Raw genomic sequence first — 13,006 nt, forward strand, 5'->3', positions numbered from 1 at the left:
GAGGCCGCCGGGCGCGTACCCCGGCGCCGCCGGGCATCGTGTGGGGCTGGGTGGTGGGGTCTTTGTTACAAGAACTATGTGGGCGCTCCGTGTAGAGGCGTAACCCCGCCGTCTCTACTGTTCCCGCGGTGTAGTTGGGTCGCGGCCCATGTATTTATTTGTTGTTTTTCTCCAAGGCTGGCGCTGCTTTTTTGGGAGAAGTGGCCGGGAATCGAGGAACTTCTTCCGTGGAGCAGCCCTAGGCGCTGCCGGGGGCTTTGTTCGCGATCATGGGCTGCGGCCGTGGGCTCACCTCCCTGCCCGCTCCCCACGAACAGTAGCCGCCTTCCTCTCCGCCCTGGCCCCGGCAAAGGTGGGCTGCCGGCCGCCGTCCCCCAGTCCCGCGAAGGGTGGCTCTGGAGTAGGGATGCTCCCCGCCCCTTTCTGCCTGGCGCCTCAAGCCTCTTTCCCCCGCAGGTCGGTGGCTCTGCCAAGCCGCTTCTCCTTGGCTGGGGAGCGTAAGCAGACGGGCTGGGGAAGGCCGGACCCCTCCGGGGCGGCCCGGCGGGCGGGAAGCCGTGCGAGGCAGTCCATCTCTTCTCCCTGCGCCAAGCACTCTCCCTGTCGCTCCTTCAGCCCCTCACCGCCCTTGGGCTCTGGGCCAGACGGGAGAAACGGCGGAAAAGACAAAGTTTTTTTTAATGGGGAGTAGCAGGACTGCTCTTCCAGGAGGGGCTGCGGGCTGGCGACGCGGCGCCCCGCAAACGCCCCGCGCCGCCGCGGACCGCTGGGGCCCGCGGGGAGGCCGGGCGGGGACCGGGAGCGGGGCTCCTTCGTGCCGCGGATGCTGAGGGGAGGGATGCCGAGGAGGGGACGGGATGACGGGATGATGCTGAGCAGGGAACAGGGTGATGCTGAGGGGAAGGTATGCTGAGCAGGGAAGGAATTTCACCCTGCACACACACACACACACACACACACACACACACACACACACACACACACCCTGTCCCCGTATCTGCACAGGGAGGGAAGGCTCCCAGCTGAGGGCAGGGTGCGTTAGGAGGCTGTGCCTCCGTCTGCGGTGCGCTGGCGACACGGCGCCGAGGCAGGAGGGGCGGTGGCGGGGGTTCGGGCAGCCCCTGGGGCGGCCGAGGGTCAGCACCGCCCCTCGCTCCGCCGCCAGTGGGGGCGGTGAAAAGTTTGGGTCTCCACCACGCGTGAAAAAAGTACCTGCTTTTTGCGAGGGCTTGGCCGTCCTACCTCCCCTTTCTTCGTGCCTGACTGCCTGGCTTGTCCGCGGGAGGCGTTTCCGGGGGGTGGACCGGACGGCGTGCGTCTGGCGGGGGAAGCGGGGCTGAGACTGCAGCCCGGTCAGTTGCAGTGGAGATGCCCCTGTGCTCGTCGCCACCGCTTCTCTCCTGCCTGCCTCATCCCAGGGTGAGTGGCAAGGCGGTAACTGCTGGATTTTCTTTAGGCAAATGGCTCTGTCTTTTTCTAACCTTGACCGCTTGTTCAGGGGTAATTTGTTCTCCTGTTCCTCTACCGAGCTAATTGCTGCTTTTGAAGTTTGTAAACATGCACGTTTGTGCCAGCGTCTGTGCAGCACGGATGTTTAGCTGCTGCAGAAAATTATTTCACTGATAGAACAGGAAAAAATAAAGGCTTTAGTTAGCTGTGATAAATTGTAAAAGATACTAATTCCTGGCGCTGCAAGCAAGGTGAATGCTTTATTTTCTGTAGGCGCACACACAGCATGCAGGTGTTGTAAATAACGAAGTGCTAAGTGTCCACAACCATTTTCTGTCACAGCCTGCACGAAGTGGCTTATTATTTGACATAGATTCAGCTAATTTGTTTTGTATTATCCAGCAACGATATTAATTACTAACTTAATCTCAAAGATAGTAGCTAAAGGTGTGATTTGCCCCACTGTCTTTGCAACAATTAATTCAGTGACTGCTTTTGGTGTGCATTCATCTAAGTTAGGTGTCATCAACTAAACCATTCTCATCCAAGTAATCTTTACTTGGTGATTAAATCCTTTGATGTCAGTATGACAAAGTCTGGTAGAGTCAGGTTCTTTTGATACAAAATTCACTCAAAATTCATTGATATTTTATAGCATTCCTCTCATGGTAAGATTTATGCAGCTGTTACCATGTTCAGGGTTTCTTTTGCTGTTTGTTTTCAGATTAGAAAAGCAAAATGATCTTCCTGTGGTTAGCTTTTTTTTTTTTTTTTTAATGAGATTGTTCTGGTGTACTGTGATGAATATTGTGATTATGTATTGTGATTTGCTCCAGCAAATCTCTTTCTTTGTGGAATTGCCTTGAACATGGTTGAAAGCAAGTACGTGATTCAGTAGGATGGAGAAGGTTTGTCACTATAAGAGAAGTATAGTTGCCAAGGTGTTTCACTGTCTAGGGTATCCTTTTATGTAATAGGAGCCTGGTTTTAATATGGTAGCTTCTCATAAGTTACAGGACAGAGAGAACTAGCTCTCTTTAAAGCCAAATAATTTCATATACATAAAAAAGTTGGTTTCCGTTCTCCACCACTCTTCAGTAGAGAAAATCTCTGGCATTCATGGAAGCTTAGTACACGAGCAACATGGCCAGATGAGATATCTGTCTAAATGCTAAACAAAATTTAAAATAGTAAGTAATACTGTAATGTTTATTTGTAACATTTGCTTTTCATGTACTAGGCATCAAATGCTTGAAGCATGGGTGAATGCTTTCAGGGGCTACAAATTATGTAGTCACAGATGTTCTATGTGTTCTGAATTAGTCTACTTGAAAACTGTGTGTTCTTACTTAATAGCAAACCAGCCTTATCAACTGAACTCATACTACTTGAACCAAAAAATAATTGAACACTGACATCTATGAGGAAAACGGCTAGTTAACATTTCTAGCTGCTTGAAGATGGAAGTGAAATTAGCCATAGTCACTTCTCTATGTTTGTAAATAGAAGATTGCAGTTACCCGTGTTTAAGACTGAAGGAGGTGGATCAGGCTAAGAATGAGGAGTTGCCTTCATTAAATTTTTGAAAAGAATTTAAAAAATGAAAAAGAAAAAGGGAAGCACAGGGATCAAATTAATGACCTGTGATAAATCCAGACTAGAATTGTTTGCATTAGAAAGGAAGTAGGTGATTGTGAACTTGCTTGTGCATGTTTTGTGAAGGGAAGAGGAAATTTGTCATCTTGTTTTGAAGAGTCATACATAAATACACATGAAAGGAGCTCACATGGTTTACAGCAGGGGTGACATAAAATGTTTTAGGATTAAATTGACCTGAGCTAATACATGTCTCACATCCAACTTGTTTGCAAGAACACATTGTTATACTACTGAAACAAATGTTTTGTGTGTAGTACCTGATTCCCATATGCTGTAGCAGAGTGCTGAAAACAAACAAGCCAGTAAATTCTGGAAAACAACATTGAAATTATATTAGATGCAGCATATGCTAGAGAAGTTGAACCATACCAAACCAGAAGTTTTCACTATCCTAATTTGACACAGATGCTGCAATATTTGACCTCCTACTATTCACTTATCGATGAAGTAAATCTTTAGCCCTCATCTTTTGCAGCCTCACTCACCCCGGTGAGCTTTGCTGACCCAGGAAAGCCTTGGCTGCCAGAGTAATTTTCTGAGAGTAATGCATTTGCTGACGTACTACTTAAATAGGGACTTTTTTGTGTGTTTAAGCCCCAAACTGAAAATACTGTTCTCTGCTGGGAATCAATACTTGTTAAGGGCCTGAAGCTATCCTGTGAGTACATTTGGTCTGGATGGATCCTTAATGTTAAGTCAGACCTACATCTGTGTGTCATGAAGCAAGTCACATCCAACAAATTGTGACAAGCTTTGTTTGAAAGGACAACAGAAAAATAAGAGTATTAAGCAATGCTTTTTACTGGTGACCATTTAAACATTTTATGCTCGTGAATTCTGAGCATCAGGATTATTCTGAGGTGGGCAAGACATTTTGGCAGTAAGATAGAGTCAGTAGCACAGAGTCTGACTGCTGATCAACAGTGTACAGCAACCATGAACAGGATTCTAACGCAGAAACAAGCCACTGGGGGAAAGCCTGGACCTGAGCCTGACAGGTCTCTAAAGGAATATTTTTGGGTTTGGCCTGTTGCATCAGTCCTCTGAGTGAGGAACAGCTTAGATGTGTTTAGGGTCTGTGAAGATAAAAGTGGACTACTCCAGTTCAAGCACAAACCTGGCAGAGCAAAGTTTGTATATCTCTATTTTCTTTATGTGCTGTGTTACCCATGGCCATGGAAATAACTGAGCGCTTGTGTTTCTGCACTGTTAAGAGATCTTTAGTTATCCATGGTGATGGATGATTTGGTTTTGGGTCTTGATTCCAACATGTCAATATGGCAGCACATCTCCAAGACACAGCTTTAGGTTTTAAAGGGAAGAGTGCCACCTACTGTGTTACAATTTTAGGTATTGCAGCTCCTGTGTGTCTTGTGGAGCTTCTAGTTTGCCTATTTCGTCTTAGCCTCTGGAAGATGTGAAAGGATTCAAAATTAAATGTGGTATGGGAATGGAGGGAGAAAAAAAATAGAAAAGAAGTACAAAATCAGGTATTCTGGAAGTCTTAGGAGGGGTTCTCTGAAAGACAGGCATACATAGAGACATTTGCAGGTTTTGTCATTTCTTATAAAGGCTGCTAGCACTGGAAATAGGGAAGGGGATAAGAGATCAATGCTTCCCCCCATAAAATAATCATGTTCTCAGCTTTCATGCACCAGATGAACATTAATGAGGCTGCCAGCCTTATGCCTTCTGAAATCTAAAGTTTAACTCTGGCTATAGTTTAAAAAAAAAAGTAGAATTCACTTTAAAAAAAAAAAAAACAAACAAAACCCAAAAACCCCAGCTTTCAGAAAAGGAAGAAGAAGGTGAGAAAAACCCTGGATGAATTTTCCTGTAATTTGCTGCAAAATCTTGTGAAGTCTTTTCTAGTATACTACTGTAGTTATTTATCAGCCCAAAGGAGGGGTGTAATATGCTTGATGTGAATACAGAGTTATTTTTGAAAGAAAAAAATTTTTCCCCAAGCCCCAAATTGTTTCTTTAGTGGCTGAAATAGAGATGTAAAATGAAGAAGATAAACCAGATATTAACAGAGCTGCCAGTTGCTGTATCTTTAGAGTGAAGACATATGGTAATTCACTACATTCAGTGATGACCTTTCCTTTAAAAGTATTGTTAATAATAGGCACTTCTATGAGTATTTATATTACATACTTGAAATGTATAGATCATGGACTACTCCATGCCATTTTTGTTGGTGGTGGGATTTTGGTTTGTTGTTTTGGTTTTCTTTATTTAGCTACTGAGGAAAACTGCTACTGAGGAACTTTCCACAGCTGTACACTTTTGCAATATGTCTGCAGTTCTGAAGCTAAAGAGTTTCCAGGGGCAGATGCAGAGCATTGCTGCACCTATGTGACAGGGCAGCGTGGGTGCTGTCCTCAGGAGAGGCCTTTGGTGTCATCACCCTCATCCTTCCCAGGTAGAGCCATGCCTTGGCTGCAGCATTATACCACTGCCATGAAGCAGGCAAAAAAAAAAAAGCATTCTTATATTTTTATGATCTCTGTAACCAATTGCCTTCAGTGAAAACTTAATGATTATGAAAATGGAAATAAATAAACAATATTTTTGTTATGCACCTCAGTCTGAGAACATCTTGTTGAATGAAGACCACTCTACTAGTATTTTTACTGGCAGTAATAGCAGAAGTTTCATTATGTGCTTAAAAAGAAAGGGTATTCCTTACTGTCATTGATTTTGCAATGACCCTGAGAGACTTAGGGATCTTCTAATAATGAAAATGTGTAGAGTATATAATAGATATGGTCAGGTGTTCCAGTCCAGCAGATGGAAAAGTACTCTCCCACAGGAATTCCCAACACAATGGGAAAAACTGCATCCAACTATATTCCTGACTGCAGCAAACATTATTTGTACTTTCCTATCTGTGGCTGCTCAGTTTCATTCAGATGCTCTATATATTGAGTATTCCTCATATGGCTTTTATAGTTGAATAGAAAATTTCCTATGTTGCTTCCTTCACCATTTTTCGTGAACATTTATCCATTACTTGCTCTTGAGGCAGCCATTCATTGAAATGTTAATGAGATTTTGAACAGTTTATAGTTCCATAGGGGTTTTTTGTTTGGGTTTTTTGTGGGGTTGGGGTTTTTTTTCTGCAGGAAAAAAACGTGTTTTTGTTGATGCCTTTCAAAATCTACTTTTTATTGGTAGATTGAGATGGATTCTATGCTAATTCCTCCTGCATTCCTGAATTATGGCCTAGCAAGGCACTGTCGCTGGGATCTTCATCTATTAATCATGGAAGCTGCTTTCTTATTCGGTTGCCACAGTTTCAGTGCCTCAGATAGTGTTGGGGTGCCTTGGGAAAGGCTTACGATACATTCGGACTTGCAAGCCTTGCAGTTATTTTGGCAGGAGAAGAGCTCTGAAGGAACAGAGAACAGCATCCAATATTATTCAGAGTTGGATTAAAAGCAGAAACTTCTGGATATGTCTCTCTGGACCTCGTTATGTGAATGTCCAGCTGATATTTACTCCCAAGATTTGCTTTTTGTTTTGTCTTGCTGGTAAAATCTTACACTTCAGAGACTAATGGCTACCTTTATCCATTGCAAGAACAAAAAAGGCTTTTCATTAGTTTTTCTGATAAATGGTTGGGTAAATTAGGGCATTTAGGGTTTCTTAAGCAGTCCAGGTAATTTGTTTTACATTCCCTTTCAACCTAGCTACATATGGTATGATGTCATGTTTGAGACTGGGTTAATGTTTATTGCTACCTTAAATTTAATAAGACAATAAGAACCTTTTTGTTAGCTGCAGAACAGCTCAAATTACAAAGTAGAAAATGGGAAATTATTTTTTTCAGACAGAACTAAAGCTCTTTTAGTGCTATGTTGGCACTGGCAGTATTTTTTCAATGATGTTTCAATGTTTGTTCATAAACCCAGCATTAAAACATACATACTTTCAGAAATGCAGAGCTGTGAGAAGTTAGAAATAGCTTTTTTGATGAATGAGAAAAACGGTGAAGTAGTATATATGTCAGACAGGAAAGTAGCTGGAAGACTGACTTGTCAATGTAGTGGTCAATATTAATTGATTTGTCTGTTATGCATAATATAAAATAATGCAAAAACGTATTTCAGTAAGCAAATCATGGTTTCCTTTTTCTTTTCCCATTGAGAAAAAAATCTTCCTCACTTCTGTGTGAGTGATAGTAACCACATGTTTCATCAGATATTTAAATACTGGTTCTTTTGCATTTTAATGTCTCCAGAATGATGTGGTATCCCTTCAGTTCTAAGGAAGCAATTTGAGTCTAGCACAGATAAACTTCCTATGTATCTTGTTTACAAAAAAAAAAATCCAGTCTTGACTATTCAAATCAAAGTATAATGTTAAAAATATGTGTAGTTGAGATCAAAGAATTCTGTATCGTTGGAATTAATCAGGAAAATAGCCACTTTTTTTGCTTTCAGATGGTTAGTTTGCACTAAAAGATTAGTTTTAAAGCTTCACCTTGGGACTTTACTACCCATTCTTGTCAATTTTCTTTGTGACATCAACAAGCAGATTGAGAACATGTGCCTATAATAGGTAATCCTCAGGAACTCTACGAATTTAACAAATTAAAGTCCAAAATTTTTACATTAATTTTAAAGTTTCACTTCATGGTACATGCACACTAAATCTGTATTTGTAATTTTATACTTTCACATTGTATGGAATTTTCTGGTTTATAATCTTCTGGATCTGTGTTGTATACACATATTTTGCATAAAATTAATCCCAGTCTTTTTGCTGGTAAACTCACAATGTGTATGTCTCTATTAGACTGACAGAATAATATGCCCCTGTAATTTTGTGTTTCCTTTTGGAAGGAAGGTGGTGATTGAGTAAGAAAATTGTAACCGTGAGGAAATATCTTGGGTCAAAACCTGTAGATGTATAAATTCCATTGTCTTTTTTTTCCTCAGAATTTATTATATTCCATTTAGTTTCAGGTTAGGTGTAGAATCCCCCGGCACAGAAATTAATTTAAGCAGTTCTATAAGGAACATTGTACCTTCTTTAACACTGGTGGGGTGTGGTTTTTTGCTTGCTATTTATTTTTTGCCTCCAAAAACAGAGAAGTGAGTAATTAGTCAGTACTCAGTATAAAGGACCAGTCTGGTTCCTGTTGGAGGGTTAAAAGGAATTTCTACTCAACACCCATCAACAAGCCCTTACTTCATTTAGAGTTCAGTATACAATGACAAAATCATTTAGGTTGGAAAGGTCCTTGAAGATCATTGAGTCCAACCCTTAATCTAACACTGCTAAGTCCACCACTAAACCAGGTACCTAAATGCTACATCTACACGTCTTTTATATACCTCTATGTATCTTTTAAATACCTGAGTTGGTGACTCAGCCACTTCCCTGAGAATATTTTTCTTTCAGTTTATTTATGGTTGATAATAAAGATTCTTCTGCATCCCCGAACAGCTGAATTTTAGCATCAAATGTACTGATCTTATCAAGAAAAGAAAATAATAATTTCTGGGAAAGTAATGGTTGCGTTTGTGTCTTTTAAGCAATGTCACAGCATTTCCTTTGCAAGTCTCACACATGTTCGATAGCATCTTACCACCTGAACATTCCTGGAAGGTTGATGCTTGTCTTGGGCTGTGTGTTTATGAACAGAGCTGAGAGCGGAGAACTGTGTCCTGTTCAGCCTCAAAGCTCCCCCAGCGCCTGCAGCTGGTCAGCGGGTGTAGGCGGAGCACACCCATTCCACTGGTGCTTTGGAGAGGGTGGATGGGGAGGAATGATGGAGGGCAGCTGCAGCCCTAGCCTGCATGCCTGGGTTTGCGTGGGAATCCTGTCCCAAAACACCACAGCAAAGAAAAGGATGGGATGACATGCCTTTTCCGACAGATGCTCCGCACGCAGGGCACAGCCTGGTGTCTGCCGCCTGATGGTAAAGCAGAGGCTGACTCCCGCGGGATTATCTTTCTCGAGTGGTACTTCACGCCATGAGCATGGCTAAATGCAGCCTAGTATTTGATTCAAAAATGCCTTTTTTATTATATGGAGAGGATTAGAGGCTGTTCAACTGCAGTCTTGAACTTCGGGTTATGACCTGAAGTCATAATAGTCTTTATATTACTGGCTTTTCATCAGAGCTCTCTAATGAAAAAAGGGCATCGTGCATTAAAATCAGCTTTGGAATTTAATTTTCTGTATGAACAGAACTTGGTACCATGTGTATAAACTTCTAATGGCATTCAACCCATTCCACTTCTGAATAATTTGTACTCATTAATTACAAATGTACAGCTTTTCCAATTACGACTTACTGATCCAAACCATATTAAATCAGAAACTATCATAGTTAAATTGATTTTTTAAAATTTGCTGTAGTCTGTTATATGAGGGTGATTATGTAACATATCTTTTAAGAACTGTGTCCGTGCAGTAGAACTTCATTTTCTAGATTTGCATTGTTCAGAATTTTTGTTTTGTTTTGGGGTTTGGGTTGGTTGGGTTTTTTTGTTTGTTTTTAGGAAGAACTTTAAGTGGAGAGTTATGTCAAGTTTTATGAAGAAGTAAGAAGACAAACTTTATTGTAGTGATGCTTTAGAATGCTTTTTTTTCACCCAGTGAAATTACTCTTGATTTGGAATAGGATTTTGTTCTTCTTTAAAAAGAAATTAAGAACTAAATCCTTAAAGATCTGCTCTGGGAAAAGGAAAGATTTTTGCATTAGCTACCACACTTTTTCATTATTATCTGCAAGGTGTTTCCTTTTAATTCTGTTGCAGGGAAGTTCATCGTGTTCAGAAACTGATTAATTCTATCACGAGATGCATATATTTCAGGGTGGTGTCATCTTTTTTGCTTTATCCTGTTCTATGCGTAAGACCTAGACATGCTGCCAGAACACTTCCTTTCCCAAGATAAAAACAAAACAAAAGAGATCCTGTTCTTGTTCAACAACACATGTAGTCCAAAAGGCAAATTTAGCCAACCTGGAGCTAATGGCCTGAAGGTGTGACATGAAGGCTGGTGACTGGATGACTGTGAGAAAAGTGCAGGTTTTATTTGTCAAAACATTATTAAGAGTACTACATACACGTGTTAAAGTGCCTGTCAGAGAAAAACTTTGAAAATATAAGGCAGCCTGTGGATTAGAGGAAGTTTTCTGACACCTGAATTTTAATTGCTTTTCAATGCGCCTTTTCATTTGTAACTGTTTTTGATTGTGTTAATCTTTGTCATAATCTCTCTTGTGTAGCTGAAATCGTGGAGATAACATCAGCTGCAAAAAACACACAAACCACCAAAGACATAACACCCAACTCAAGTGTTGTTTATGTGAGAGGGACAATTCAGCCAGGACCTTGCTGGTAACATGTTGGTACAACTAAATGCTGGTGATGCTCTGCAAAGGGGTGGAAAATGTAGACTATATAATGTCTGCTGATGTCAGAGAACGGGTATGTGAGAACCCTTGCACTGAATTAACTTTCAATATCAAATCAATTCATTAGACCTTTTTTTATTTTTTTTCCATAAATGGTCAGTAATCTGTTTTAGATTGAAGCAGATAAAGGAATTCATTGTTGTCACATTGTCATAGTAAAAAAACTCAAAACCTAGAATATCTACACAGATGTGTAACCACTGCATTTTCAGAAGGACTACTCCTCACCTCCTTCTTTGTGCCAGGCTCCAGATCTGTCTATTCCAATGAATGTCCTTAGTTTACATGAACATGTCATCAGAACCAATTACATTGCTTATGTGTATAAATGAAGAGGAGCTGGGTGGAGACAAGAAAATACAGGTGGGCAGGATCTAATTTTTGATCCATTACCATCAAACAGAAAAATGAGGGCACAGTTTTGCTTCAGATTGTATCTCCATGCTTATTTTACTAGGCATGGAGTTTGTCTAAAAGAGCTAACCTCTGGGTTGTTCGTATTGGTGACATAAAGCTTGCTGACTTCATTAGGAGTTATTAATTGCTGATTATTTTTCTTAGGAACTTAACTCACAAGCTCAAAATACCAATAATAATAAATAAAAATATCAAAACTATCAAGAGGGCATGGGACTGCAAAGGATCTGTATATTGAATTGGTATTTTAGCTTCAAAGATTCAAGTACTGGAAATTTTTCAACAGTAAACCAGCAGAGAACGTGTTAGTAGGGGGGCTGGTGCGCTACTTCGCAGCTGCACTGCCTACTTCTAGACAGTCGTCGTATGACAGCCTGCTCTAACAACTACCCACATTTAAATAGCAGGGTTGTGTAAGAACGAACACATTTACCGAAATACATTTATGGTGGGGAGAGCCTTAAATATTTCAGCGGGTGGAACACACTGAGAGAGAATCTGTCGCATTTTCACTAGGCTGCACGTCAAGTCTCGGAAAGAAGGAAAGCAACTTTTCTTCCTGTTAGAGTGGCCGTAGAAATTGCTGCAGGTTTCAAGAGAGTAAGAACATTCGCTTTTTGACACAGTTTGTAATGCAGGAGTACAGCTGTAACTAATAGTGTAATGACTGGAGAAACAGAAGAAGAGCTGGGTCACATACATTGTTATGCTGGATGTGAGAAGCGCTTGTCTGATTTCTGAAGTTTGCCGAGAGCCTGTTCAAGGTCGGCTCTTTGCGATGCGCGGCGCTTTCCTTCGCATGTCGCCTGCCCTCTTGTGTTTGAGCAGCTCCGTGCAGGCGCCTCAGCCGTCCGGGAGACAACGGAGTAGCGGAAAACATGGAGCAGAACCACGGAATGATAGGCATGAGCCGTGCACTTCAAAGGCACTGATTTTGCCTCTGTGTGTGCGTGCGTGTGCGTTGTCTTGCTGTTTTGTTTGCGGTGTAAAAAGGAGTATGGTTTTCAGCTTTCCTATACAGAGGCAGAAACATCAGAAAGTGGGTTAGCCAAACTGATGTGCAGAATAGCTCTAGGAGTGAATTTGAAGCGATGGGTAGAAGCTGTAATGCATATGATTAAAGTGAAACATGCTGCCTACACAGAGAATTGCTAACAAGATTCCTTCACAGCTTTCATGTCTCAGCCCTGCTTTTACAGAAAATAAATTCGTGTTTGGTTTCAGTGGGTGTGCCACTTTGCTCAGCCCTACAGCATAGATAAGACAGTCAAAATATACAAATGCAAGCAATTGAACACAAAATAATGCAATTTGCACTGAGCAGAAACAATGGCTGTGCCAGATTAACATTTACGTGTTCTATCTGGGGCTTCTTTTCTGTTACTGCTTTATTGTTCAATACTCATAGGGAAGGGAGGCTAAAAGCACAGATTAGGTTAAGGCAAATTAGTTGGGGGAGAGGAGAGGAGAGAGAAGAGAAGAGAAGAGAAGAGAAGAGAAGAGAAGAGAAGAGAAGAGAAGAGAAGAGAAGAGAAGAGAAGAGAAGAGAAGAGAAGAGAAGAGAAGAGAAGAGAAGAGAAGAGAATTCCATGTACTTTAAACATTTTTTTTCTCCTCTTCAAACAGAAGCATAGATATTGCTGCAAGCCATTTAGTAATTTCTGGCAGTAATTCGACCACATCCCCTTGTTCATATGAAGTATATTTTCTGTAGCTCAAAAGAGTATTTAAATATTCTCTCATGTTTAAAGAGCTTCCAGAATTATCTAAAGTTTTTGCAAGATGCAGAAAAATAGACTGCAGCAGCTGTGTGTTGTCCCAGTGTTTAGAAAAAAATAAATAGTAATTCAAGTTATTATTTTAAAAGTGATTTTAAAATCAGCTAAAAATTGGCTTGATCCACAAATCAAAGGTCATTTTAACTTTCAATTTTCCAGTTAATTTTTTTATTATTTTTTTCTTGAGAAATACTGTGCATTTGGATAGGAAATTTTACCTCAGGTCAGTCCCATGAGAACTCAGGGCTTATTTCAAACCATTTAA

The 13,006-nt window shown here is 41.0% G+C and overlaps 2 protein-coding genes across 5 annotated transcripts in view; one reads left to right on the forward strand and one right to left on the reverse strand.

The window, feature by feature from the left end:
- SEMA6A (semaphorin 6A) overlaps positions 1-13,006 on the forward strand; it is a 119,180-nt gene that overhangs the window by 1,065 nt on the left and 105,109 nt on the right. The gene's annotated exons all lie outside the window — the stretch shown is intronic.
- Positions 124-11,870, reverse strand: LOC125320272. The gene is made up of 4 exons (XM_048292405.1): positions 11,664-11,870; positions 3,366-3,417; positions 1,213-1,536; positions 124-635 (listed from the first exon to the last, which is right to left on the reverse strand). The coding sequence occupies exons 1-4, from the start codon at positions 11,868-11,870 to the stop codon at positions 436-438; spliced, it is 783 nt and encodes a 260-aa protein (XP_048148362.1). The 3' UTR covers positions 124-435.

The sequence above is a fragment of the Corvus hawaiiensis genome, chromosome Z (genome assembly GCF_020740725.1).
Source record: "Corvus hawaiiensis isolate bCorHaw1 chromosome Z, bCorHaw1.pri.cur, whole genome shotgun sequence".
Classification (NCBI taxonomy): domain Eukaryota; kingdom Metazoa; phylum Chordata; class Aves; order Passeriformes; family Corvidae; genus Corvus; species Corvus hawaiiensis.

Bases quoted from the DNA above. Each gene is read 5' to 3' on its own strand.
- LOC125320272 (XM_048292405.1), bottom strand. From the start codon at position 11,870: ATGCCTATCATTCCGTGGTTCTGCTCCATGTTTTCCGCTACTCCGTTG. The intron at 3,418-11,663 runs GTATGTGACCCA...GTTGTTTTCCAG, and splicing joins CTCACATCCAGCATAACAAT to AATTTACTGGCTTGTTTGTT. The intron at 636-1,212 runs GTACTTTTTTCA...CGTCTGGCCCAG, and splicing joins CAAGCCCTCGCAAAAAGCAG to AGCCCAAGGGCGGTGAGGGG.